This window comes from Augochlora pura, chromosome 9, assembly GCF_028453695.1.
Source record: "Augochlora pura isolate Apur16 chromosome 9, APUR_v2.2.1, whole genome shotgun sequence".
NCBI classification, from domain to species: Eukaryota; Metazoa; Arthropoda; class Insecta; order Hymenoptera; family Halictidae; genus Augochlora; species Augochlora pura.
In genome coordinates this window covers 2,603,675-2,631,028 of record NC_135780.1, presented here as the reverse complement: position 1 = coordinate 2,631,028, position 27,354 = coordinate 2,603,675, and the positions used below count along the sequence as shown (strand labels likewise).

The 27,354-nt window shown below is 48.2% G+C and overlaps 1 protein-coding gene across 2 annotated transcripts in view; it reads left to right on the top strand.

Moving 5' to 3' along the window:
* The first annotated feature begins 2,164 nt into the window (after nucleotides 1–2,164).
* The window catches only part of Nfi (Nuclear factor I), a 103,465-nt gene continuing 78,275 nt past the window's right edge, over nucleotides 2,165–27,354 (top strand). For both annotated transcript variants that reach the window (XM_078190215.1, XM_078190214.1), the window contains exons 1-2: nucleotides 2,165–2,821; nucleotides 17,564–17,719. In XM_078190215.1, coding sequence (XP_078046341.1) covers nucleotides 2,741–2,821; nucleotides 17,564–17,719 — 237 coding nt within the window. In that variant the 5' untranslated portion in view covers nucleotides 2,165–2,740. The remainder of the gene's footprint in view (nucleotides 2,822–17,563; nucleotides 17,720–27,354) is intronic.

Here is a 27,354-nt window from a genome sequence, read left to right as displayed (position 1 = left end):
GGAGAGAAACTCGGCTGCTAGGCGGAGACCTTCGAGGCCCACATCGCTAATTCCTAACGAGCGCCCAAAAATACACCGCCGCGGAGAGACCGGCTGCGACGCTCTCGGCTCTAGATAGCTGGTAGAGGAAGAGGGCCGAGGAAGAGGCAGGTAGACGAAAACGAGCCGGATAAATAGAAGCTTACGATTAGAGAGAGAGTTTTCCTAGCTGCCCTCCCTCTTGTCTCGCCCCCCGGCCCATCCCCACCCGCTTGCCCTTCATTCGAGTATACTTGCATTCTGAAGGGGTTGTAGCTCGCATTCTTCTAACCTCGGACGGGCTTTGCTGCGGACGGTCGAACGCGTTCGTTGCCTTCAATCGCACCGTTCATTTATACGCTTTATTGCGGCTGTTCCTTTACCAGAAAACAATCATTACCCGGTTTTTTACATTAACATGTTTTGCGAGGGTCGCAGACCGAGCTTTGCTTACGCGTCTAGTGGGAGAAAGCCAGCAAAATTTGAAGAAATTTACTGTTTATAAAATATTTAATATTTTCGAAATTGGCAATAAGATTTTGACAATAACTGTATAACGAGGATTTTTATACACAGGAGTTGTTCACAGGAGTTGCCTCCTTGGTTCCTCTGCATCTTATCAATTGCAAGTCGAACTCGTTAATTTTTGCAGTTCTCTATTACTCTTCTGTTTTCACAAGTAATTATTATTTTCTTTAAAAGAAAGATCACAGGTGTTGTATACTTTTATCCAAGAACAGTTTGCGAGTTACTTTGTTTCGTACCAATTACAGGTCGAACTAATTATTTTGTGCAATTTCTTCTCCGTCTTTTCCTTTACATCCTACAAGAACCTATTCCTCTTTTACGCCAAAAGAGAAGGTTTGCTAGTTATTTCTTGTCTTAGCAAATTGATGTTGTGCAATATCTCACGAGTCCTAATTTTTTATCCCGCCGAAGTGGTCTAATAATCCCGAAACTGTACGATTTTGCAAACAGCGGTCGTCCTGAAATTTCAGGGAACGTCTCCGATCGGCCGCGAGCCTTTCATTTTCAATCGGCGAGGCCCGTTTTTCGCGGGGGTTGAAAAATCAGGCAAGATTGCCCTTTCTCGCCCCGGAGGACCATCTTTCTCGCGTTCTTTCCGCCTCCGTCCTGTGCCCCCCCCCCCATTCCCTCCCTCCCCCCGCAAATCTCGTCGCTCCTTATCCTTCCACCGATTTGTCTCCTCTTCCGTTTCTCTATCTATTTATCTCCTCGCGCTCTAATTCTTTCTCTTTTATTTTCCCCGACCCCTCTCCGCGACTCTCCGTCTCTCCCTTTCGGTAGACGTCGTCCCTCCCTGTCCCTCTCTCGCGGCACCTCTCCGTCGTACGTGTCGCAGCCGTCCTCGTCGCTCCCTTCGGCCGCCAGTTTCGTCCTCCTCGCTCCACGAAGCTTTCTTTCTCGCTCGAGGCCGGCGTTGGTGGGCGCGCGGGGGGAGGGCCGGAGGGGTGCCTCGGCGTCCTCGCGGCGCGCTCCCGGCGAGCTTGCGCGACGCCGGTGCTTTTTACGCCGACGCCGACGCCGACGCCGACGCAGCGCCGGTGGCTCGGAGTCGGCGTAGTCTGGGGCCTGGCGTCTCCCGATCGGGAACGGGAAAGCTAGAGGGAGCCGAGAAGGAGCGCAAACCGGGTTGTTCGTGGCTTCACGACGTCCGTGATCCTCGTTGCCGACGTCTCTCCGCCGTCGGGACGCCGAGAGCGAGAACGAGAACGAGGGAAAGAGAAAGCGAGAGAGAGAGAGAGAGAGAGAGAGCGAGAGACTGCGTCGTCCGAGTCGCAACAACGGGCCTGACTCCGCGCGGTTAACAACAAACTAAACGATCTAGAACAGCACGGAGAACGAAAACAGTGGCGCGGTCGCGTTCGCCTGTTTCGCGTGGAGAGATTGCCAAGTGAAAAGGAACGAGAAAGGGTTGCGTGGGGGGCGAGGGAGAACGAAGATATCGAGAACGGGAAGAGACCGGAGGAGAGGAGAACGATAGAGGGACACAGAAAGAAACCGAACTCGTGGTTTTGTAAGGGTTAGCCGGCCGCGAACCACGGAGGAAAGAGGAAGAGGAGAGGACTGCAAGCTCTCGGGGAGGGAGGGCGAAGCTCCGTAGAGGGGAGTCAGCAGGGGGGAGAGCTTGAAAGAGATAGAGAAAGAGATAGATAGATAGAACGAGTTAGCTAGCGTGTGCCGTCTTGCGTGCCACGAGAGATAGAGCGAGAGAGACGGAGAGCGAGCTAAAGAGAAAGAGAGCGAGAGAGAGAGAGCGAGCGCGAGAGAGAAGCAGAGCGAGAAAGAAAGAGCGAGCACACACAGAGAGGGCCTAAAGTCGAGAGTTAGGAGTTGTGGCTCGCGGTTAGATAGGATGCGTGTGCCTGGGTGCGGTGTTCCACCACCACCCGACAGCCGACGGTTCATCAACGACAGCACCAGTCACGTCTACTGCGGATTCGAAGCGGACAGGGACCGCCGGGCCCGGCTCGCATCGACGAACGCCGACAGGTGCGTGATCGCGCGGGACCAAGGGAGGAAGACGTCTCGCGGCGCACGCCGGACCTCCCCGTGCTGGACCACGGTCCCCTGGTGATCGTAGGCGTCCAAACACGCTGCCAGGACGACGCTGTTGGTGGGCACACGTTCGCTGGAGGACCGTCAGCAAGGTGCAAGCCGGCTCTATCAGCCTGTGCCGCAGCCGACGTCCCAGCTACTAATGTTCATCCCGGATACACTGAGGAGCTGCATGGTGGAACCGGATGTCTCGACTTACCTGCAGGCCCCTTCCGTAGGACAGGTGCTGTTATCATTTTACCATTTAACCGAAACAACCAGTGCTTCGTTCGCTTTGTCCGCTATTAACGCTTTTAGAGAGTGTGTGCGAGAGATAGAGAGATAGAGAGAGAGCGAGAGAGAAAGATAGAGAGAAAGAGAGAACGATGGTGTTTTCGGTGCGCCAGACCATGCCGCCCGCCGGGCCCGCGTGCCATGCTTTGACGCTTCCGCGTGTGATGCCTGCTAATGATTCCGATAGGTCTTACGATGTTTTCGACTGTCTTTCGACGATACTTCAGTTTGCGAGACACGACACAACGATTCGGGACGCGGCAACGTGTCGCGGATTGTTAGATTGTCTTAAACGGCGAGAGACTCTCAAGTAAAATCGTGTGACCGTAGTTCGGTATACTTTTCGGATATGTGGTGTTTCGGATGGAGTATTTCGAACAGTTTCGACGATCACGTGTGAGGTTGCTTTCGAGACATCGTCCGAATGGTTTTTAACGTATGGGCCGATCCTTTTTACACTGCCGGGAGATCGTGTCAACTGTACAATCGAAGAGGGAAATGATTTGTCTGTTGCAAGAAATTTCCCAAGATCTCGTAACAAGTTGTAACAAGTGGTAACAAGATTTTTTAAATTCTGAATTCAAACTTCTGAATCATTTTACTTATCTTTCGTGCAATGTTCCTTGGAATTTGTGTACTTTGTCTTCTCATTATTCATATGGAACGCTGAAACCAGTCCCATGAAATTCGTTCCGATTCATTCTCATAAATCAAACCTATTCTGCCATCTATTCTACACAATTCTATTCCCACATTTTCGCGTTTCGAGACAGTGGTTCCATGCTCTTCGAAAATCCACCAGTTAAAATCTCCACTCTCTCCAAGAGCGAAACAACCCTGAAACAACGTCGTCCGCTCAGTTCCTCCGAGATACGGCCCTCGAAAAATTTCTTCCCGAGGGATTCGACTCGAAACTAGTTTGCAGTGGCTTGGAATTTCGACTTTCCGCAATTAGCGACTCGCTCACCGTTGTTTCCCGTGGCGCGTCGCTACCCCTGGGACGATGGCTTTATTTGTTGTTGCAAGAGGGATGAAGAGAGCGAGAGAGAGAGAGAGAGGGAGGGAGAGAGAGAGAGAGATAGGTGGTCGGAAGTGGTCGCGGGCGCACGTGCGACTCGCGTGCACGTCGTCGAACTTTTTCCAGCGGATTATTGCGGCACGCATCCGGCAGCGACGTAAACACCGGTGTTTTTCGCCGCGGGAGCGTTTCTCGTCGGTGAAAACCGCTCGACTCTCATCCAGTTTTTTTCGCGGAAACCCTTCCGCCGCGTGCTGATTCACCGGTGAAATCACGCGAGCGCCTGTGTACACGGGTTTCTCGCGTCGAAATTCCGCGCGGAAATCGGCGCCGGCCGAAAATCCGTGTACCGCCGCGTCGCGCGGATTTCGTCCGTCAGAGCTAGCCGATCAGAAAATTACGTAATCGTGCGAAACCTGGCCTGACCGATCTCGCCTCGGGAGGCTAATTGGATCGTCGATTGTCCGAGGTGTCGAACACTGGCCCGGAACCGGACGCTTTGGTCGGCGCCTCGTCGCGACGGTGTTAAATCGAATTCACGCGTTGATCGTCTTTCGTTGTTTTTCTAATTAAAAACAGGGTAAAATTTCGCCTCTGTTCCGTTAGTAAAACACGGACAAACTCTCCGTGCTTTGAATTACTAATACACGAAGGGACAATCACCGTCCGTCGATTAGACGCTCGGGCGACTCTGGTCTTACGCGTCGCGGACAGTCGTCGCGCGAACTGATCAAACGCTTCGAGAGATTGTTTTCCGAGCGGAGCCAACGAGAGCCGGGAGACCGCGAATTCGCGAGGAAATGATAAAAAACGGACGAAGTACGGTGGAACCAGGCAACACATACCCCGGGCGAAGATTGCTGAAGATCGTCGCGAAACTAGAAACCGTTCGAATTCGCCGGGGCCCGGTTAATTCCACATAAACTCGGTTGTCGACGCGTCGCGGCCGAACAACCGTGCGAAAGAAGAAGGTATCGCGGTCGTGGAGGGAACGGAGCGGCGTAGTCTCCGGATCGAAGGAGATCCGGCCAGTCGTCGGCGGGCATCCCCTAATTCATCAGCCAGCCAACGGGAAAGCAAACACGCCGGAGCTGGGCAAACAAACCGTGCTCTAGACTCAATGAAATCACCAATGAAAAGGACCAAAGCGCGACGAGGACGGCGCGACGCGAGGCGACCAGACGCGAGGAAGAGAAACGCGGCCGAGAAAGAGGATCTCGGCGCTCTCTCGGTCTGTTTCGCGCGCGCGTTCCCGACCAAGCGCTATCGTGTCAAGGAGCAAGTGCGATCTAAATATAAAAAGAGAGAAAAATCAGATTGGAGCGTGTGACGGGGCGTCGGGACGTCGCCGTTACGTAAGCCTCGTGATTATCGATATAAATAGGCGGGATCCCTTGCATAATTAGGGGACGGTGCGCGGGGGCGGCGGGCGCCGGGCTGGCACTTCGGCGGGAACGAAAGGCTGCATTGCTGAAAATCAGCTGACGAACCGCCCCCGGACCGTCGCGCATCGGCAGAGATGCGACAAGCACGCGGAACAATCGCGGACGGGGCTCGCGTGTGCGCCGCCGATACATTTAAGTCGACGTGTTTGTACGCGCGCCGGTAGGGTAGCTGTACCGCTAGTGATCGTCAATATTGCTGGCCATACATCTATTATCATCCAAATTGCTTTAATTGAAATTGTCAAAGATCCTAGAGATCAATGGAACTAGTGAATACATGTATTGTCTCTAGTGGATACGAAACCATTCTTCCTACATCGTGATCTATTTTCTCAGTAGAGAACCTGTAGAATTATGATACGTATAGCCTTAACGTAACCTGAAAAAGGAAAGACATGAATTAGTGAAAAAGAGAAATAAAACAGAAGAGAGGAGAAGATGTGAACAAAAACGAATTAGAAGCTAAACGAATGAAACCGGATGAGAAGTACGAAGCATGAAAGAAATTAGAAAAGCCTGAAAGAACAACGCAAAGAAACCTTTTAAAATAAGTAAATAAAACTACTTCTGCGTTATCGTTAGACATGCATCATTCATTTTCTATCGTCTTAAGACTGATCTGATATTATTCGGTGACATTCTATGAATAAGTTTTATAAGGGCTTCGTAAGTTCTTCGCAAGATCTTCATCTTCCGTAGCCTTACCACCGATTGGTTAAAGTTCAATGATTATCTTATCCTCATATTGATGAATTTTACAGAAATTTCCACTCTTTTATCGTCTTAGCATTGATTTGACAATATTTCGTGACATTTTATGAATCGCAAGTACAAAGTTTAATGAAATCTTCATCCCCTATTTTATTGAAATCTTCATCCTCTATCGTTGTAAGACGATTTCTTAATATTTCGTATCATCTTATGAATTGTAAGTAACAATTTCATAACAACCTTGATCTCTTATCGTCTCTGCAATTTTCTGGTTAGGATACAACGATTTCCCTTGAACTTATTAAAACATTAAGGAGCAGGAACAATAAGATAAAAGTGAAACGATAGACGACGCGATTAAACGAGGAACCAATGTCCTCTTCCTCGTTCGACGACGGCCCCGTTTAGAATGGGGACAGTTTTGGTGAGCAACGTCGGGAACGGCGGAATCGTGGGTAACTTTTTGCCGCGGCAATCCGGAATTTCGTAGCCCACTTAGGGCGGCGAAATGTCGCGTGGATATAGCCGGGGAAGGTTCGTTGTCCCCGGGGAAACCGGCGTCCTCGTCTCCAGCAAACTTAGAACAGTCATTAGCGCGGCGAACGCGATATTTACTCGGGATGGTGTGGCTCTGATACGCCGGCCGTGTGCATTACCGGCGTGATTCGGTGGTAAAACTGCTCCTCACGTGACGAACATCCCGCTGCCATAATCGTTCCGAAAGTTAGCGCCCTTTCCGGGGGAGTCCGAGCAAGGCGTGCCTTCAGGATTAACCCTAGAACATACGCGAGATATCCTCGTTTGAGTCGAGCCTGTTCCCTTAAGCGGATCTTTTATTTCTTTAACCAGTAATTTATTTTACTTTCTTAAGGTATAATACATTTGTTTTCGGGGGTAGATTTTCGGTGGCAGTTTTAACTAATGTGGTAGCTTTCAGTGGTATTGATATTACTTGCGGAGCTCGAGAAAGATGCGTGTTGTGCTTTGGAGATTGCAAATTAGGGATTTAATCTATGACTGACATATAGGGTGAGCTTAAAAAATCATTGAAGTGAATAGACTCTTTGTTACCGTCTGATCCACGCTTCGAGAACTATTTAAATATTATTTTGTCGCTTTCTCGTATCCTTTGCAGCCACAAAAATAACTTAGATGTTCAAAAGCGAATCATTCTGTTGTATACAGGGTATTTTATTTCACTGAGTCCGGTGAAATATTTTGGAACGGGTTGAAGCTACTGAAAAAATTTTCACACAGAAGTTGTCCAGTATAAAAAGGTGTCCTACGTAGTATTAACAATTTTGTAATTCGTTCAATGGTGGAGAATATTTCAAGGTCAACGTTGATTTTTCCAAGTCGGACCATACAGTTTCTTGTTAGTATTACTTGGACAACGTCTGTCCGACCAGACCAAGTCAATTAAAAATATCGATCGCCAAGAGAGACAACCAGCAATCTCCATCGACAGGAGAAACGAGTCCGAAACAAACGCAGCATCTCCGGGGCACGTAGCATGATACTGGTATCGCAGCCGTAGGATCTCGAATCGAGAATCGTTCCAACGCGAGTCAGTTCCCAGCCAATCTGTCTTATCTAGCGAAAATACGGGCGTCCGAGCGACGCAGAAACAGAACCGAGGGTGGCGGCGATAGTGTCTGAGTGGGTCGGGGGGGGGGGGGATGGGTCGCTATCAAAAATTGTGAGCGGTGTGTCTGTATCGGGCTCCGTGCATAACGCGGTCTCTATCTGCCGCGAAGTCTATGTCAGTGTCTATCTTAGGTGGCGGCGAAGAGTTTGGCTATCGATCGGCTTCGCCAGCAGCAGCAGCAGCAGCAGCAGCAGTAGCAGTAGCAGCGGTAGCAGCAGCCGCGTGCTCTCCCTCTCGTTCCCCTTTTTCTTTCTTCCTCGTCGTGTCTTGTTCCGGCCGTTCCGCCGCCGCTTCTCACCCCGCGTCGCGTTTTCTTCTTGTTCCTCTTCGTCCTCTTCCTCCTCCTCCTCTTCCTTTTCCTCCTTCTCCTCCTCCTCGTCGTCGTCGTCGTCGTCGTACGCGGAACAAGCCACGCGGACCGGACCCGCAAAACACGGCTCCACCGACGTCCGACATTTCGCTGTCCGTTTCTTACTGCGGAGAGACCGTGCCGCCACCCTTCTCCACCCTCCCCGACCCGTCCACCCCCGCGCTCGTTCCCTCGTGGCCACCTACTTCGTTTCCGGGGGCGAGTTCGCCCGAGTCTTTGGAACGCTTAACCCTGGGACAAGCGATCGCGACTCCGCGGACACGATTTATGGGGAGCTGCCCCTCTCCGCTGGTCCAACCGGAGAGGGGGGTGAGACATTCCTCGAGGGTGTCGGCAAATCCATCCCCCCACACCATGCACTTCTCTGCCGGCAGTCAACGAGCGCTCGGTTTTTAACCGGCCCTTCAGCGGTCACGCGTTTCGCCCTTACGCTCGCAGCCCGCGGGATGGCCGAATCATAAGCTCTTCCTTCTCGGTTCCTCGAGTGTCTTCCAGAGGAATTTCTGTCCATTCGGCAATACGGTTTCTCGATGTGGCAAGATTATGGCATTCTTCGCTGAAACGATAGATACAAGACGGGAGTAGTGTCGGGAGAATTTTCGAGTATCGACGTATTATTGTCGTCTCATTGAAATTATATTGATATAGGAAACAACTTTCTATTCGATTTCTGTGTCTGATTAAAAATGTCTCGAATTGGGATGAAGAAATTATTTCGAATATCAAGTAAACATTTTTTCGTCTTCTCCAAGATATTTTAACAATGTCCGCAAAAAGAACATAAACACAGGAAATGTTCATTAACCCCTTGCACTATAATAACGGGTCAGAATCGCGACGAATGTTTCGTACATAATTTAATAATAAATATAACTGCCAGTCGTTTCTATTAAAGTCAAACGAAATTTGAATCTTCTATCATCAAAATTTGGGAATGGAAGTAAACTAGGACAATAGGGATACTGAAATCATCTGATGGCATCAAGTAGCTCTGAAAGCAATCAAAGTAGCTCTGAAAGTCGCAATAGTGCAAGGGGTTGAGTGTACTAAACGAGAATAGACTCGCGATATAAAAATTCTTCCGAATTATACTAAAAAGTACCGAAACATGGTGATCATTTCTCGACTCGTGTTTCGAGTTCGAACGACCGTATGTTTTTCAGCTATGTTAGAGAAACACAGTGGATCGGATAGAGTTTTCGCTTTGTTCTTTTTCCGCGCGGGGACGTCGCAGCAATTTTTCTAGATACATATTATGTTGTGGAAAACGATGGCGATCGATTGATTCCGAACAATTGGCAGGCGGTTTAGCGATGTTTTTCAGGTGCCGGGCACGGTACACGGTGCAAGCCTATTTTTAGCGTTTCGAAAAGTCGGTTCCATTGTTTTTTTTCCCGCGGGTTTATTGACGCGGAACGCGGCCGGCAGGACAGCCCGGCCTCCGCGGGGAATTAAAACGTGGCAAGAATCAATCGTGCGGCCGGCCTTCTTCGTCGAGTTTCGCGCAATTTGCTGATCGTCCCCTGGGAGACTACCCGGTTAGCTACCATAGAGAAGTGTCGCAGCGTAAATTTTACCGTTCGATGGCCGACTGAAAATGTCGCGAGTCCTCGCCGCCGTCTCTCTTCTCGGATATTTCGATTTTTCCAAGTTTCGAATTCGAGCTTTTTCCACAGCCGCGCCTGTTAAAAATTATTCACATTTAACCCTTTGCGCTGAGATTCCTTTCATGCTGCGTTGATCAGCACTTATTTATTCTTAATATTTTTAATAAAAGAACCAGACAATTTTTGTTCCTTTTACTGTCTTTACGTAATTTTGTTTCTAAGCTTTGATAATAGAGGAATTCATTTCTATTTCGATGTAGAAGAAATTAATAATATTCATATTTAGTAGAATCTGTATCACAAGTCTGATTCGTTATAATAGTGCAAAGGGTTAATCTCGGTTTGTAGCATAAATTCGTCTAGTTCTATCTGCATGGAGACGTTCAACGAATCAGACGCATTTATTTGACGACCTAATGTTTCAAACGATAAATCAATATACTTCACCCCGAATGCTATTGCAAGTATTAACACTAGGTATACGGAACCCGTCAAAATGTCTAATTAAACCCGTCTAAAGAAGCTCGTAAATCGTTTAATTTACGATTGTGGCAAATATTACAATAACACTCGCGCAAGATAAATGTCGTATTGTTACTTTCGTAAACTACTATAAAACAGCTGCTTCCAGTGTTCTGTAAATTCTGCATTAAGTACAATGAAAATCTGCCCTTGATTTTTCTACAGTTTTCGGATGTTTAAATGATAAATAAGTTATTCTAATTTGCTCTAACATTGTCTAAATAAATAACTGCTGCGAACGAATACCAAACATGCCACCGAATTCGAAATAATCGAAGGCACAGCGAAAACTTTCCATCCATCCCCTTCAGAAGCTCATCGAGTGCTTTCGAATGCAAGGGAGTTCCATTTCGTACAAACCCCCATGAAAACCGCCATCATCCCGAAACCATCACGGTGCGCCAGAAGAAAAAGACCACGGTCCCGCAACAACCGAAATACAAATTCCAAACCGCAAAAAGGGTGAACCACAATTCATCGACCGGGCTTGGTGAGCGTCGCGGCGGGAAGGGTCCGGTGCGTTTCAAACACAAACCAAAAAAAGAAGAAACGGGCAAGGGAGTAAAAAATAAAAAAGACGGGCAACAGAAATTCGTCCCAGCAAAAGTGCAATTTCGAGAGGGAAAACGATGCTGCGGGAAATCATTCGAAACGCTCGCATTATTGTTAATTAATTGAGTTGAATCGTTGATTTTCCTTTAGCTTTTGTTTCTTCTCCTTTTTCTCTTCATCTTCTTATTACTTATTTAGGTCGAGTCTTTCGGCGTTCACTTCTGGCTACAAAGCTTCTTCATTGTCTACCCTTTCATCCCCTCTCTTCGACGCTAGATTTACGGAGCATTAAACGTTGCCGTTTTATTGGCTTGTTGCAAAAGTAATTTCAGCTTTCCAAATATCTAGCTTCAGTTGGTTAGCTTCACTTAATTCTTAACAAGTGTTATCGTCAACTTGAATAAACGTGAATTAACCAGTTAGCGACTCGTCAGTTCGACGATTCCCTTAAACTGAATGTGAAGACGTTATGGTGCTTGCAGAGACAGAATCACGTCGCACCAGGAGGACCGTAAGGGGGGAGCCATTGTGGCATCTTGCTGTCTTTGAAACAATCGTTGATCTTATTGAAGCTGGTGAAAAATTCAATTGTAACTTTCATTCTAAATGGATTAAAGTCTCACTATACTGGGATTAAAATTCCTGGTGGTGGCAATTGTGACACGCATTTTCGAATGATTAGTGTTGTGTCGTGAGGCGGTAGAAGGGGGTTGAGCTTGCAGAGAGGGAATCGTTCGCGCGAGGAGGATCGTAGGGGAGTATCGTAGCAGCTCGCTAGCCGAGGAGGGGACGAGGAGGAAGAGGTGGAGAAGGAGGAGGAGGAAGATGGGCGGGAGGGGTGGAGAAGTTGCGTTGGTTCGAGGGCAAATCTAGTAAGCTAGGACAGAGGCTATTAATAACTGTTTGGGGTGCCGTACCTGGCCGCCACGCCGCGCCGCGCCGCGCCGCGCCGCGCGGTGCCTTCGGCGCGCGTCTAGATACGCGCGTCTCGACGACCGGCGTCTCAGTGTCGTCGCGACGACCGACGTCGAGCCCGTCGTTCCGGCGTCGACGGTCCTGCCTCGCGGGTTTTATGTCTCGCGTCGATCCGAGCTCTGTTTCTCGATCATCTCCTCGCTCCAACCGCCCCCCGGAAACCGTTCTCTTGTGGATCGCGCGCGCGTCGCTTAAATCCTCGCCGTGGTAGCCTTCTAGATCCTGTGCAGAATCTGCGTAGATCCGGCGCGTGGATCCAGCGCCCTTCGGCCGCGTCCGACCGACCGGTCTTTTTTCGCGTGAAAGGTTTTTCCGCGCTCGAGTTTTCCCCGAAAGGTGAGAAGGATCGAGGAGTAACGGGGCACGATCGAGGCGAAAGCAACGGTACACACACACACACACAGTGCGCGCTCGATCACCGTGAACCGATCGAATGAACCCATTGGCAACCTACCAGATCCTTGGATCGAGTGGATCAGTGTCGAGGCCCCGCGATCAACTCGCCCCTGTGAAACCGGACGATCGAATCAGTGGAGGAACCGCGAAGCTAGTCGAATCTCGGGACTAGCGCAGCTCGGATCACAGCTCCTGCGAAGGATCAGCTGATCGACGGACCGCCGTCGATCCCACGATATCGATCCCGCCGCGATCTCGCTCTTCACGAAATCGGAAAATCGTTGGGCGCGTCTCGATCCCGTTTAGTAAGTAGTTCGGAGGCTCGATGGGAAGATCGATCCGACTGTCGATCGGTTCCCGATCGACCCCGATCACCCTCTTTACAGATGGATGCTCGATCGTGGCCAGTGAACACGCTTTTCGATGATCGATTTACCTTCCGGGTTTCTAATCGATTTTTCGAGGTGCCCGACGCGACAAAGTTCGTTCGTTTGGAAGATTTAAGGGGATAGCGGCCGTGTGGATCCCGTGGCCATTTTGCCGAGAGTGTTTGTTCGCTGTGGATCCTCTGGATGATGGAGTGACTTCTAGCCGATCTAGCTTCTGGCTGACTTACGGGATTGATCGATCGGTTTGCCGGGAGTAGTGGAATTCGGTTGTTTAGCGCAGTGCGATTCTTTCGATCTCCCGAGCAGAGATCATCGCGTAATATCTCCGCTGTGATAAACATGCGCGGCGCGCAGAACCGCGCCGATTTATTGCTGACAACTACGCACCAAGTCCGACTTGCAAATAGAAGTTCCGCGCGACACGTGCGCTCGTTCGCCGCGACCAGACTTTTGTGTTTTCGGCTACGTTTTCGGCTCTTAGTGACAACAGACGACGACGGTGGACGTAGAAATCTTCTTAAGTCCATCGACGTACGACCTGTGATCGAATCGTTTCGTGAGAAATATAGAACATTAAAAGATGTTCCGATATTCTATCATTTTGTCCTTCGCCTACTTGCCGCTGTCGCATAAAATTCACAGTCGAACGACGACGAGTCCGCGTTGAAGATTCAAGAGAACTGCTCGCTGGTTGAACGGACGTTCAACAGACGAATCGTGAATTGTTTTCGAGCCCGATACCGCGAGAAATTTCCCAGAAACGCTGTTCAGCGGGCAAGACGGCCGCCGGGAACGACGCGGATTGTCTCCGGGAATTCTCTTTCTCTGGCGCGGATACTAAATTCGTTTTGTTGATGCTGCACACTGTCGTCGAATCTCGCGGCAGCGAGGCCCCGGTTGCAAATAGAATGTTGTCGCGATGACGCCTCGCGTTCTCGGTTGCATCGAAAACACGTTGCCTCGTGCAAAACTTCGAAACAGCGGACGCGAGTTCTTGCCCGGGATGCTTGGGCAGTTTGGTCGGTCGATCGATCGATCGATCCTGTAAACGATCGAAGGCTGAACGGTCTAGAAATATTTTCGAACGTATCGAGAGAAGCGATCATTCTTCCGAAACAGCCGGCGATTATGCGCGTTGCTCCGTGAACGTCTCACTGACGGCCACGTGATCCACCGAATGCCACGTGACGCCATTTTGTTCTAGATATTCGTGATACCGATCGCACAGTGTCTCCCACCGAAATTATTTCAAATTTCACTGGACTCCTGCGATACGATCGAACAACGTTTTGGTGTTCGCTGGCCCGTGAATTCGCTCGCGTTAAAACGGCCACGGAACGTCTCTTTTCACGGTGTTATCCGCGATGACGACGTCCGCGGCGTCACCGCGCGCGACTCTTTAACGCCTTTGATTTTCGTTCGCGTCCGAAAATAACGTGTCGTATAGACGAGCGCGAGCGCGCGCGCCACGACCGCCAGCAGGGAGCGTGCTTCGTGTGTTAGTGTGTCCGAGCGAATCCCTGGTGACAAAGCGGGACGCTCTTAGCTCCGCGAATACCTCCCCTAATTTTTCAACCCGAAAATAAAACAATCGAGGAGCCGCGATCGAGCGTCCACGTGTCGGGTGATTCGCGGGGCCTCTAGTTCAGTGTTCTCGAGCCTTACACACACGAGGTCGTTTTCTCGGCAAACAGAGCTGATGCGCGTCGGCTGGATTGGAAGTCATCTGGGATCACCTGGAGAACGACGCAATAAGATCGGCCCGAAGAGCTCAGATAAAAAGGAGGAGAGAGCCAACGCTCCGGAAGGCTAATAAGGCCGGGGAAGACGGAACTCTCAAAGAAGGATAATCAATTTAACCGGAGTGGAGTTACGGGCGGACCTTAACTCGGATCTCGGCGAGGGTGGACAAAGAGGAGAATTCCGGCGGCGATAGTTCGGAGAAGGTTTCGGAGACCGGCTGCCGGTCGGTTTTCGCCTAATCGGGACGAAAAAAAGGGGCCGGGAAGAGGGACGCGGAGCGTTGGTGCAGATGAGGCCACGATCAATCTGCGACAGGGTGGCGGAGGAGTATTGCGACCCTGACGGTTGTTACTGCGAGAATCGGTGCTTCTGACAGCCGGACGGCAGGAGGGACAGACAGACGGTAGTGTGCCACAGCAGCCGCAGTGCTTGCGAATACTCGATGGTGCGTGTCCTTTCACGCTTGTTCACTTGCCGCCCTTCCTCTTCTTCGCCTTCTCCTCTTTCCCCGGCACCCTCCCCCCCTTGTTGCTTGAATTGCCATTAACCGGACAGGCGCTTCGCTCTTGGTGTACGGGATTGTTTTTGCTAGTGCGATAAAATTGGACACGATTTTACAACATTTCCGAAACGGGTGATTGCTTCTGAACGTTCTTGGGGTGGGTGGCGAAGATTGACGGAGATTAAACTGTGATCTTCCGTTAGAGCTTCTGAAGACCAGCGTCGTGTTATTATTTTTAGAGAACGTTTAACCATTTTAGTCTATGGAATGCTTCAACAATTAGTATACTGCGGATTTTATAAATTTACGATAAAAACGAGTAGATCAAGTGCAAGACAGAAAAATCATTTATATAGTTTAAAAACGTTATCGCATTGCTGTCGAATCGTTAAAATTATTGAGAAAAGGTATTATCGTCGGCGTAGTTTATAATCAGAATTATCAAATAATTCCTATGTATTTTTCTGTGACTCGTAAATCTCTCAATATAATTGACATTATATATTTCCGAATTAAATCATATTCTAAAATCTAAAGGATGTTTTGCCCTATTAATAAATAAGTAATAGCAATAATGATCGAAAAGTAATGAACCTTAGAAAGCTATTTTAAATTTCCATTTTGATGATGTCTTCCAACCTCCTTGATAAAAATAGTGTGTAAATTAAATTCCTGGTAAATTAGGAATAATAGGTAAAAATTGCAGGAGGTCGAATAGACGTCTTACGATGTTCTTCCAGTGCACAGAACGTATATAGACCATTTGGCAGTGGGTAAATAATTTGAGGGTGCAACCGGCCAGTAACCAGCCGAGAACCACAGAGAGCAATAGAACCCTTTAACCACCGCCGAAGCTAAACACCGTGTCGGTCGAAAACCAACGGAGCAACTTAGGGTTCTCGGGGTCGGGGCAGGTTTTCAAAAAGATACACCAACGTTTATTTACGCGGAACCGTGACGAGGGTGCGAAGGGGGCACACAGCGACGGTTGTTCCCACCCCCGCGACATTTTCCTCGGGCTCCCGGGCTCTCGGGCGAGCATCCATCACGCGCCATTAGCCGGCATTCGTCCACTCGAACCCGTCGATCAAGCACATCGTTACAACTCGATGGTTTCAGCCCCGTCGTTCCGCTCTGCGGAGTGGGTGCGCTACGGGTGGCCGTGGGGGTGGTCCGCGGGAAGGGATGAGAGTGCACGTACGTTATTGTTCCAACGATGAATATTCCGCAACCGGGGCTGATTTTCATGCGAGAGTGCTCCATAGAGAAGTCGGCCGAAAATTGATCCCCCGTAAAATGATGTTTACATCCCTCCCCCCACCAAGGAGCGTGACGGGGACTCTGCCTCCACGGCCACCCGCATTTGCCTGACAAAGGCTCGGCGGATCCATTCTCCCGCGGCGATCGTGGAATAGCTCGATCCTCGACCTACAATCGGCGAACGACGGAAGAACCCTCCGCCTTTTTCTCTCTATCTGGTCTCGTCCGTTTCTTTTTCATTCGGTTCCTCCGCTTCTTCTACTTTTTCTTCTCCCTCTTCTTCTCTCTCTTCTTCTCCCCCTTCTTCTCCCTCTTCTTCTTCGTCTGTGCGATCTCTCGTTCGTCTTGTTCTCCCGTCCCTCTCTCGTTGGTCGTCCCGCCGACCGGAAACGGAGATTCATCGACCTTTCGATCCCGGAAGAGAACGAAAGCTACGATAAGGACGAGCTTCCTTCCGTGACCCTCTTCTTTCTGGAGTTGTCGGGAAATCGTCGTCCTTCGGTGAAACGAGATCCTCCGACCGTTTGATCCGTCGCGTAGAAAATCCCTCGGATTTTAGAGCGGAATCCCGGCCGGGCGGGGAACAATCGCCGGAAAAACGACCGGCATCGGAATTATTAAAAGCGTTTTATGCGAACTTCGTACGGCCTATGGACACCTTCCTAGAGAAGCTCGATTGTTTTCGATCGTTTTACGTGATCGTACTTGCGAACTTTCGGAACCGTTTCGCGTTAGCTGCGAGCAACGCGAGAGACTGATTTTTATTAATAATGACTAATCGTTTGATTAACGAAGAAAATAATGCTTTGTGTTAAGGTTTAATTGCAATTTTAATTTAATTTGTTTGTTCATGTATGCGGATGAAAGAACCCTTTTTTACAGAAGAGGGATTTTATATGTAGTACGAAATAAGAAATAGAGCAAGAGAATATTGTTTCGTATATAATAAGTATGCATATAGTAGTTATAGTAAAATACAAGAAAATAGAATAGTTGGAAGACTTGATTCAACAGATAATTAGTGTCTTTGGGAGACAAATTAAAGAAAGTGGATGCAAAGAAAAATTAATAGAAGAAGATAGAAGAGTTAGATTGTAAAGTAGTTAACCGTTACGACAGCTGCAAAGTAACAGAAGGCTGCGGAGTTTTCGCGTTTATTACAGCAACGAATAAGAATAATTGAAAACATTGGACAAACCAAGATCACTTTGAGAGAATCAGTGTTCTATTTTCAATTAGTTCAGATCATAAAAGGTAGAATAAAATGTTAACCTGGCTTCAGTTGCTTGCAATTAACGCGTAAAATATTAATTTCGCATAAAAGTCCGCAGTCTAATGATCAGCCCGCTCTGCTAAAATCGTCGAAATTAGTTCATATACCAAAACAGTAGAAAACTGAAACATTATCAAAGCGTACGGGAATTAACAAAGCCGTTTACCTATTGCGTTCCATATTCCCTCTTTTTTTCTCTGCGAATGAACGTACAGTGACTTTCAATTGCCACGAATGTCGGAAACTTATTAACCGGTTTCGTCGTTTGTTTGTGCACGCAGGATGAGTTCCATCCATTCATTGAGGCCCTCCTACCATTCGTGAAGTCTTTCTCGTACACGTGGTTCAACCTACAAGCCGCCAAGAGGCGTTACTACAAGAAGCACGAGAAGCGGATGAGTCTCGAAGAGGAACGTCAGTGCAAGGAGGAACTCCAGGTGAGTGACACTGCCAAACGATGTATTTTCTTGGCGGGGAAAGTAATCTCGATCTGTAAGAATTAAGCGAGAGCAATGCCGTCGGCATTCTCCGTCGATCGCAATTACAGTGTTTCGTTTCGAATTCGACGCGCGTTTCTTTTTTTGTCACGCGTTTGGAAACGTATCTTCATTTCTTCACACCGTCGAGCTGAAAACCATTTAACGAGCAACGATAGACGCTCGCCGATAAAACTTCCGTCGATCGACGGAACAGACACGTCGGAAGGTTGCACGGAAGCCTGGCGGTCGTAGGTGTGCCGCTAATTTCATAAGTTCCGAATAAAACTAATGAGGTTTGGGACTATTTCGGGCGCGGAGCGTCCTCGTGACGTGCTATCGTTCAGCCCAGAAAGCCAGTCGCTTTCAAACGTCCTATAACGACGGTCCTGTATTAATAGAACAATCCGAGCACGACGGGGAACATTAACGAACCTCGAGGAAAATCAGAAAAATCGGACGGCGGTGCTCGGTCTGTTGTTTCAACAATTTTTCGGTTTGGGAAACCCGAGCGAACCTCTCGAAACTCCTTTCACGGTCGTATAAAATGTTACTAAACCGTGACGATCGTTGCTACAAATAAATCTAAACTGTGGATGATTTATGCTTCTTACAAACGCGTTGGAAAATTTGATTTTGCGCAAAGGTCTCCGCTTTACTAATCGCAAGTCGTCCACAGGTCTGATAAAGTTGATAAGAAATTGTGTCGTTCTCGATTGCATTAGCGTAGGAATTCTTGATTTTATGGGTGGAAATACGGCAGAGCAGGGTTAAAAGACCATTAAGGGACGGTCGGTGGATAAAGTGTTAATAAAGTGTGACGATAAAGGGAGACAATGACGCGCGCAGGATCCCCCGGAAGTCGGGAAAACAGTCGGTCGAGTGTAATCGAAACTTCGGGCCGCGAGTAACTTCTCCGACGCGGACTTATCCCGCGATTAAAACTCCCGGAAAAAGTTTCCACGGCGTCCCAGAGTGCCGCGGGCTTCCGGTCTTAGCGTCGGACGTCGCTCGATTTACGCTTTAATTAAATAAAGTGTTTGCTCCCGCCTGTCGACGCGGTTACGTACCCTTAAATATTGAAACGGTCCTCGTAGCTCCGCGGAGAGAACTTGAACCGCGCGCCATCGTGATTTACTTACGCCCGTAGATTTCCCGGATCGCGATGTCGTAACCGGATGGAACTTCTGGTCGGCTATTCCATTTATGCTTCTATTCGATTCTTTCGCAATGCTTGAGATTGTTTATACCGAACAAAATTTAGATAAAAATATTGCATATTCCCTACGATCTCTATTCTTATATATCGTAATTGTTTCGGAGCAGAAGCTAATTTTGCTCAATATATGTCTCACTGAACAAGAAACCGTTTTATTTAAAATTATTTTTGTCGAAATAAGTTTGGAATGAAATATATTGCAATATTTTCTTCAATCTCAATTCTTATATTTTATTATTTTCTTTTCGGAGCGCTGAATTTTAGCAGAGCAATGTTGTAACATTTCGTCCGTTTTATTTGATTTTTTATCGTCACAGCCCTTTTCGATTTGGTCCGTTCGCCTTCCTTTGAAACGATTTCAGCCTCGGCCGGTTTGGTTTCAAGAAATTTATAGTTTCCGCGCCGCCGATCCATAGCGCGAGGAATTTACGTCGGCACGATGGCTTCCAATTTTTCGGGAAAAATTGCATTTTCGGCCAGCCAATGGACCCGAATTTCCCGACAAAGGGAATATCGATTTCTCCGGCGGAGCGACCTTCCGTCCTTTTTGGGCCTTTGTTAATGGCGAAACCGTTCCTACAAAGCGGTCGAGTCGTTTTGCATGAACACAATCCAGGACTGCATTGCCTTTTCTTACGCTTCGATTGTTTCGAAGTGGTTGCGAAAAGGGCAACCTTTACTCTGACGCATTAGTGCACTTTCATCGAACACTTATCGTTAATTAATTCTTAATATTGATACAAGGATCAGGATGTTTCAAGTTCAACGTTGACATTTCAAACCAGGCCTTACATGTTCTAATTCGAATTACGACTGCACTCGGTTAGATGAAACAATTTGTACGCAATAGTATATAGTATTCATCGTAAGAATCTATACGGAGAAAATTTCTATGAAAAATGAAAGCTGAGAAATTCATTTTTGGTGAAAGATTAGCTCGTTCCAGAGCACTGTAGAACCGTACAAGGGTAGGAGAGATCGTAACGAGCTAATGAACACCGATATCGAGGGAGCCGCGGATCCCTGGGCCGATTAACAAACAATAAACTAACCAGACGGCAAAAAATGCTCCGGGCATGGTCCTCGAGCAAAGCCGACCCCGCAGACAAATTCCACCCCCTCCCCTCGTAAATTATCCCGCACGGTATCGCCGGGTCGGAAAAAAGGAAATAGGGAAAAAGGAAAAAGCAGAGAAACCGGTGCGCGCGGTACAAGGTGAATAAAAGTCGACGAACTTTCGATATCGAACTAAGTTTGGCGCTCGGTTCGACGAGTCATTGACATTCGAATTTTCGGCCGGACCGCAATCTTTTTTTCCTCTCCTAGCCGATCCGTTGCTGTCTTTCTCTCTTTTTTTCGCTCTCTTTTCGTCAACCACCCCCCCCCCCCCCCCCCCCGCGGCAGGGGGGCTCGTCGGTTCGCCGGAAACATGCAGAAAAGGGGGGCGACCGAGGAGGCAAGAGAGGAAGAGGAGAAAAGAGGAGGCAAAGGGGGAGGGGGGGTGTTCTCTTCTCTCCACCGCAATTCGTATTCTCCCTCGCGACGCTGTTCGATCAATATTTTAATTTCGCGATGCTGCGGTATTTAGCGGACGAAAGAACGGACCGACCGACCGACCGACCGACGGACGACCGACGGACGCGCCAGAGAGTGGACCCGATGCTCCGACGTGAAAGGATTCCTTCCAGGATCGATATATCGCGGCGTTTAGGGGAAATCGCCGACCATCCGACGATGCTCTTTCATCACCCCCCTACCCACCCGCTTTTCACTGTCTTTTGCTCTTTTTCGGCCGCAGCCCTCCGACTCGGCTTTTGCCGAGGATTTTTTCTTAATCGATGTCTGGATGCGCCCTGTGCACCTTTTTAGCTAAAGCACACTTCAAACTCTGCTTTCCATTAATTATCCGCAAGTCCCGCCACTGTATATTCGAAGTGTCGGTAAGTGGCTATGATTTCATTGACAGAATTAGTTTAGCTGTTTCTGGTAAATGGTTCGTTCGCGACGATTGATTTCTGTCTCTTACTTCAGGACAAATAGATAAATTGTCTTGGATGTTTTTGGAAATTGTCTCCAGGAGATTTAAAAAGAACCTCTGGAAACTTTATGTCAAATGTCGAATTATAAATGAATTCAACATAATTATTAATCCATGTAATAACTGTACCAATTCGATACAGTATCCAGAAATATTTTTACGAATATCTTCGAGAGTTTCTTAAAAAAATATCACTGTAAATGCCAGTTATATAGTTTCCGATTTATCCCCTCCAATTAGATTAGCTAGAATTGCGAACCACTACAATAAAATCGAATTAATTCAACGTGGTCTCCAATAATAAGTTTCGCAAATGTCTTGGAGAATTTCAAAAAAATTCTCTCTGGAAATGCGAGCACTTTTTCAATAGATCCGGCCGAAGTTATAAATGAGTAAATTTATTGTTAATTCGGGCGGAAGGTATTCTCGTTTACTCGCGGTCGCGTTCGGTTCTTGTTATTTTTGTACGCGACAAGGGGAAGATGCGAGCCCCGATCGGATCACGTGTTCGACAAGGACCGTTCGCGTCGGCAAGATATAAAAATTCCGGCCGGCTAATGGAACTTTTTTAAAAATGAAAGTATCCCCGAAGCTGCCGCGGGTCGCGTTGAATTTTACATGAAGTGCATTTAATCTGCGTCGCACGAAGCCCTGCAGGGCCGGCGAGCCCTCTGCCATCATAGAAACGGGGCTTTATGGAATTGCGAGCGTGGCAAGTAGAGACGAGAGAGTGTGTGTGAGAGAGAGAGAGAGAGAAGGAGAGAAAAAGGAGGAGAGTCCAAAAGAGAAAGAGAGAGGGAAGCCGCTGGCCATAGTTGACGATTTCATTTGCAAATTTAATCGACGCTGCAATTCTTATCGTTATCGTGCTGATAAAACTTGATACAAGGTACCTGACAGTTAAACCCATTTTTATATCAAAAAGGAAATTTATATCTATCGTGCGATTGCCAAACATTGACTACAGATAGATTGGTTTTATTTCCGCTTCAAAGAAGTGAATAATATCGATATTTTGAAGACTGTTACAGTGTATGTAACTGAATTGTGGGAAAAATCTTTTTGCCAAAAATGGTAAAATGAAATAAGCAAACAGCTTTTCGATTTTGTTTTAAGTGTGCTCAGTCTATTTATCCAAGAATTATTTCGTCTGAAAAATTTCCTGAATGGTACTTAGAGGTATAAGATATACCTAAGACAAGGAATCGATGCATCGTAAGTGCATGCAATCAACCAATTAGAGCATCCACGACCTATCAATTAATCATTTTAAATAATCCAGATCGATTCAAAGATCTCCTAAGGATCCAAGCGAATCTTACGCGTTTATGGGGGAGATCTATAGACGAAACATAAAACAGTGAAAGAGTTAAAAGAACCTAAAAATGTTGATACATTAATTAATAAAATTATTTACGAGGGAAATAAGATTACACTTGATTCCTACGTCTTGCAATTCACGCAGTCAATTTTAATTTTGCACACAGATCTGCGGTCTAATAATAATAATATCAAACGTATTAATTCACCAAATATTTTATATTTTCTTCATACTATTCTCCCAAATATTTGTTATCAGTTCAAGTTTGAATGGATTCGAGGAATGGGACTCAAAATGGTGGCGGGGGGAGCGCGGTAAGCTCGAATAGCTCGCGTTACAGTGTGAAAGAGGAGTCGGCGAGGGATCGGAATCGGGCCCGCAGCGTTTCATTCCGAAAATGTTTTGCTCTCGGGTAGATTGAGCCGCGGCTATCGTTCCTCGACGCAAACGAGCGAATCGATCTTCGTTATCGCGGACGTCGCCGGCGCGTCGAGCGTGTGCAACGCTTGTCCTCTCCGCTTTCTCGTCGTTGTCCACGCCGGCCACGTACGCAGATGCTTTCCAGAAAGAGCTGGGAAGAAAGAGAAGGCGGGAGCGAGAGAGAGCACGAAACAGAAAGAGGAAAAGAGAGGGAGAGATGGCGAAAAGAAACGGACGCGATACACTTTTATGCCGTGTGTTTAGATAAAAAGGAAAAACGGGAAAAAGGATGGAAAAAAAGGAAACGGGCTCGTTGACATGCGACGCGCGCCCCGGAAAATTGGAATGGACGTTCCGAGAGAGCGCCGGTCGTCGCCGACAGTCCTCCTCCTCCTACTCTTACTCCTCCTCCTCCCCTTCCTCCCCTTCCTCCTCTATATGTCTTCCTCTTTTTCTCCTCTTTTCCTCCAGCTTCTCCTCCTCGCTCCCGTTTCCCGCCTCCTCTTTTCCCTCTCTGATCGTGATCTCTGAAAGCGGACCGATTCGAGCGGACCTCGTGCATCGGAGATCGCGATCATCGTTTCAATGGCCACTTTCTCGAGCCCCAGATATCCTCTCTGTGTCCGCCACCCCGGCCAGACCAGCGCTGCTTTGTCGCATTTCACGTTACCAGACCCGCGAACCGGAAGTCCCGGGTGTCGCCGGACAGCTGACATGCAAATCCGCGAATACTCGTTTCCTACCCTCGCCGGTCCGGCTGTCGATGAATAAACGATCGCCTGTTTCTCGATCCACCTTCGGAAGATTCATCCACCCTCGTCCCTTTCCTCGAGTCGACCCATTTCTCACCGATTTCGACGGTGGCTTCCTCTGTCGCGATTTGTTATCCGCGAACGGCGCGAATCTTGTCTCGCTCTGATACTACAATACAATTGTTTGTTCTTGAAGGCGGTAATATCGTTTATTCTCTCTGGCGATTTATTGTTTTATTTAATTCATTTATGTGCACAGAATGCTCTGCGCGATTGTATCTGGTCATGACTCCGTTATTGTTGAATTTACGAAAAAAATGTCGAAGGAGGTAGATAAGTGATTCGAATAACATTACGTTTGCATCGGCGCATGTGGAATTAATGATTGCATCAGTTCTTTAAACAAAAGCGCATATCTTTTGTCACATAGATGATTAATTACATTAATTCTTATGATTAAGATGTCATGGCGAAGAAATTATTAGTTTTCAAGATATTAATTTTTATTCTTGTATATCTTTTCACCGTTAGATCATGAACACTTCGTTTTTTTATTGTTTCCATAGCTGCGTTTAAATCCGCCGTAGAATTTGCAGGATCCGAATAAATTCTGTGGAGCGCAAGAAACGCGGAAGGTCGTAGAAGATGAAATGTGAAATTAATGCGAAGCGAGAACGTCGTGCCATCAAGCGTTTTCGATGATCGAATAATGTTTAGCGAATTCCGCGCGTCGTTTTCGCGGCGTACTCCGCGGAATACGTGAACAGAGCTGTAACGTTCTGGGAGCTCACCCCATAACTAAGAAAACCGCGATTCGTAGTCCAGGTTGACACCGCCATCATTACAAAAACGGCCGTTTGTAGTCCGCGGTTCGTCACGGCGACGGGAAACGCGAAATTCGTAGTCGACGGTCTATCCTTCTGACTAGGAAAACGGTGATTTGTAGTCCGAAGTCTGTAATATAATTAGGGAGAACGAGCGACGAAGTTCGAAGTCGTGTGACACGAGGGGCGACGGGGTCTGCCGGTGACCTCTTTAGTCCCGATATTCCGCCATCTTTTCTTCTACGCTATATCGTTTCGAAGTATAAATGTCGAACGAATTTTCTGATATTCGATCCCTCGATTATTAGAGAAGAGAGAACGAAGCAGTTCAGTCGAAAGTTTCGCTGAATTTTCTGCGATTAAAAGGGCAATTAAGAGGAATTTTTAAGTCGTTCGTCTTTCAGACTCGCGTGGCACGGGACAATTTCTCATTCCGGCGGAATTAAGTCTTTCGAGGCCTCGGAGCATCGCGATATAAAAGTTGAACGCGTCGAGTCCTGCCTCGTGTCGATATACCACCCTCTTTCGCGAACCCCTGGAACGCGGTCTCGGAGCTACCCCTTGTTAACAGACATTAAATGCTAATTATTAACGCTGCGGGTGCCGCGAATGACACTTGTGTGTGACACGATTCTTCATCCACCCTTGAAAATTCATTTTAAAGCATCGAGTTGAAACCAAATGGACTTTGTTCGACATTGTTCAACTTTGCAATTGTAGCCCGCAGTTTAATAAATTCTCTACTCTATGCAAACTTCCTGTGATTAATATAAATGAATCTCCTAATCAAGTTACAACAATGAAAATAAATGCTTGGTATGATTTAATTAATTCTTTAAACTTACCGCAATCGAATAAAATTCAATCAGTAGCCAATTAATTGAAAAATTATTCTTCAAAATTATCATGTGTGCAACGATTTCTTTTTTACGTTACAACAAAGAGAATTATCGTCTGGTGCAGTGTAATATGTTCCTCATAGTTCTCGCGATCAAATAAAATTTTCTTCGATTAGTATAAAGTGCCAATTAACTACAACTATTCGCAAGTTTTAATCGAGTTAGCCTTTATGAAGTCACTCTTTACAAAGTTAGCCTTCACGAAGTTAGCCTTTATGAAGTTACTGTTTAAGGAGTTCCTCTTTACGGAATCACTCTTCGCTCTTCACGAGGAAACTTTGACCAACCGTCCCATCCACGGTGAAAAGTCACCCCTCCCGCAACCATCCCCCGCGGCAAATTACTCGCAGAGCCGGCCCCGGTGTTTACGTTCCCAAACGGCGTCCGAACGGTCCAATAATCGCTGTCCATCGAGGAACGCGATTAACCCCTTCCGCGAAGGGTCCGGTAACCGTGAACGTGTCCTCGAAAAAGTCAGCCCCATCCGGCGGGGATGGCACTCGGGTCCAGAAATTCGACCGTCGAGTAGAAGAAAGCGTCGTCTAGCCCGGCCGCACATATCCAAGGCCTCCTTGGTCTCTATTTCTCTCGATGCTACCAACACAGCAGAAAAAAAGGGAAGAAGGAGGCAGCGAACCGGGAAAGAGAAGGGATAGAAATTAGCGGAGGCCCGACGAAGAGAAAAATAGGGAAGAGGAGAGGCGTTTGAGAGAGACGACGGTGGACAGAGAGAAAGATAAAGAGGGAGAGAGGGAGAGAGAGAGATGGCGGATAGAGAGACAGCATCGAAAGGGAGCAAGAAAAATCCTCGGCGTTGGCGAGAAGCACGCAGAGGTTCGGCCGCCCCCCTTGCGAGAGGGGGTGGTAGGGTTCCGAGTCCGTCGTTTTCTCTTAATTTCGAGACAGGCCGCAGGACGATATCGACTACTTCAATTCCGTTGCAGCGGGGTGAGTGAGCGAGCTAGAGGGTGAAACGGGGTGAATCCACCGAAAGGAACGAACAGAGAGAGAGAGAGAGAGAGAGAGAGAGAGAAAGAGAAAGGGAGAACGAGAGAGGAGAGAGGAGACAAAACCCGACACACGGCGAGTCCGAGAAACAGAGACAGACGTCCTCGACCGAAGGGGTTGGAAACGAGTGGGAACGAGGAGAAGACGGGAACATCGTCGGCCGGACCGAGACAGAGACAGAGACATTGTAGGACGCCGAGAACGTGTACGGGCTTGCTATCACGCGAGAAGAGGGCGGCAGACGGCTCTCTCCGGCGGTGGTGGGGGTGCAAAAGCGAGGGGGACGGCAGGGGGCACGGTTGCACCCACCAACACCCGCAAGAAGTATCCGAGTACACGGGTACACACGAGCTTTTCGGGAACGGAGGAGGGCACAGGCCGACCAGGAAGAGAGAGACGCGGGGAAAGAGAAAGAGAAAGAGAAGGAGAGAGGGAGTGCAGCCGCCGGAGGGGGTGGAACGGTGTAGTCGGCAGAGAGCGTAGACATGTAGCGCATACGCCGTCGCGACGGAGGCTGCGGCTACGCGGCGCCTACCAACCACCATCTATAATCTCTATGCGGATATCGATTTTCCACCCTGTATTTCCTAAATTTATGCAAACTAGCAGCCCGTCCTCTGCCGCGCGCGCTCTCCGCGCCCTCTCGCCCTCTGCCGCCCCTCGCGGCCCTCTGCCACCCTTTGCCACCCTTCGCCACCCTCTCGCAGCCCTCGCAGCCCGTCTGCCCTTCGGCCCGACCACCAACCGCCCTCGTGTTCTGTCCTACGCCCACCCCACAACCTATAAACCCTCACCCTTTGTTCCTGTGACGTTGCGCCGCGTCCCTCTTTCCTCCATTCCACCCTCTCTCTCTCTCTTACTCTCTTTTACTCTCTGCGCTCTCCATCACTCCCGTCTCTGTTTCCCTTGGAGTACACGGTCCCGCCACCCTCCCCCCGGCGATCCTCCGCTGAACAAGGGTGGTTAGTTCGGTGTTGTGTGCTGGGTACGTGTGTCGGCCCCATTCATCTAACGAGCTCAAGCGGGCTATCGCATCACCGATGCACCTCGCACCTCCTCGTCACCAGGAGGTGTATTCCAGTTTATGCGAGGGCCATCCGACGGGGGAGAGAGAG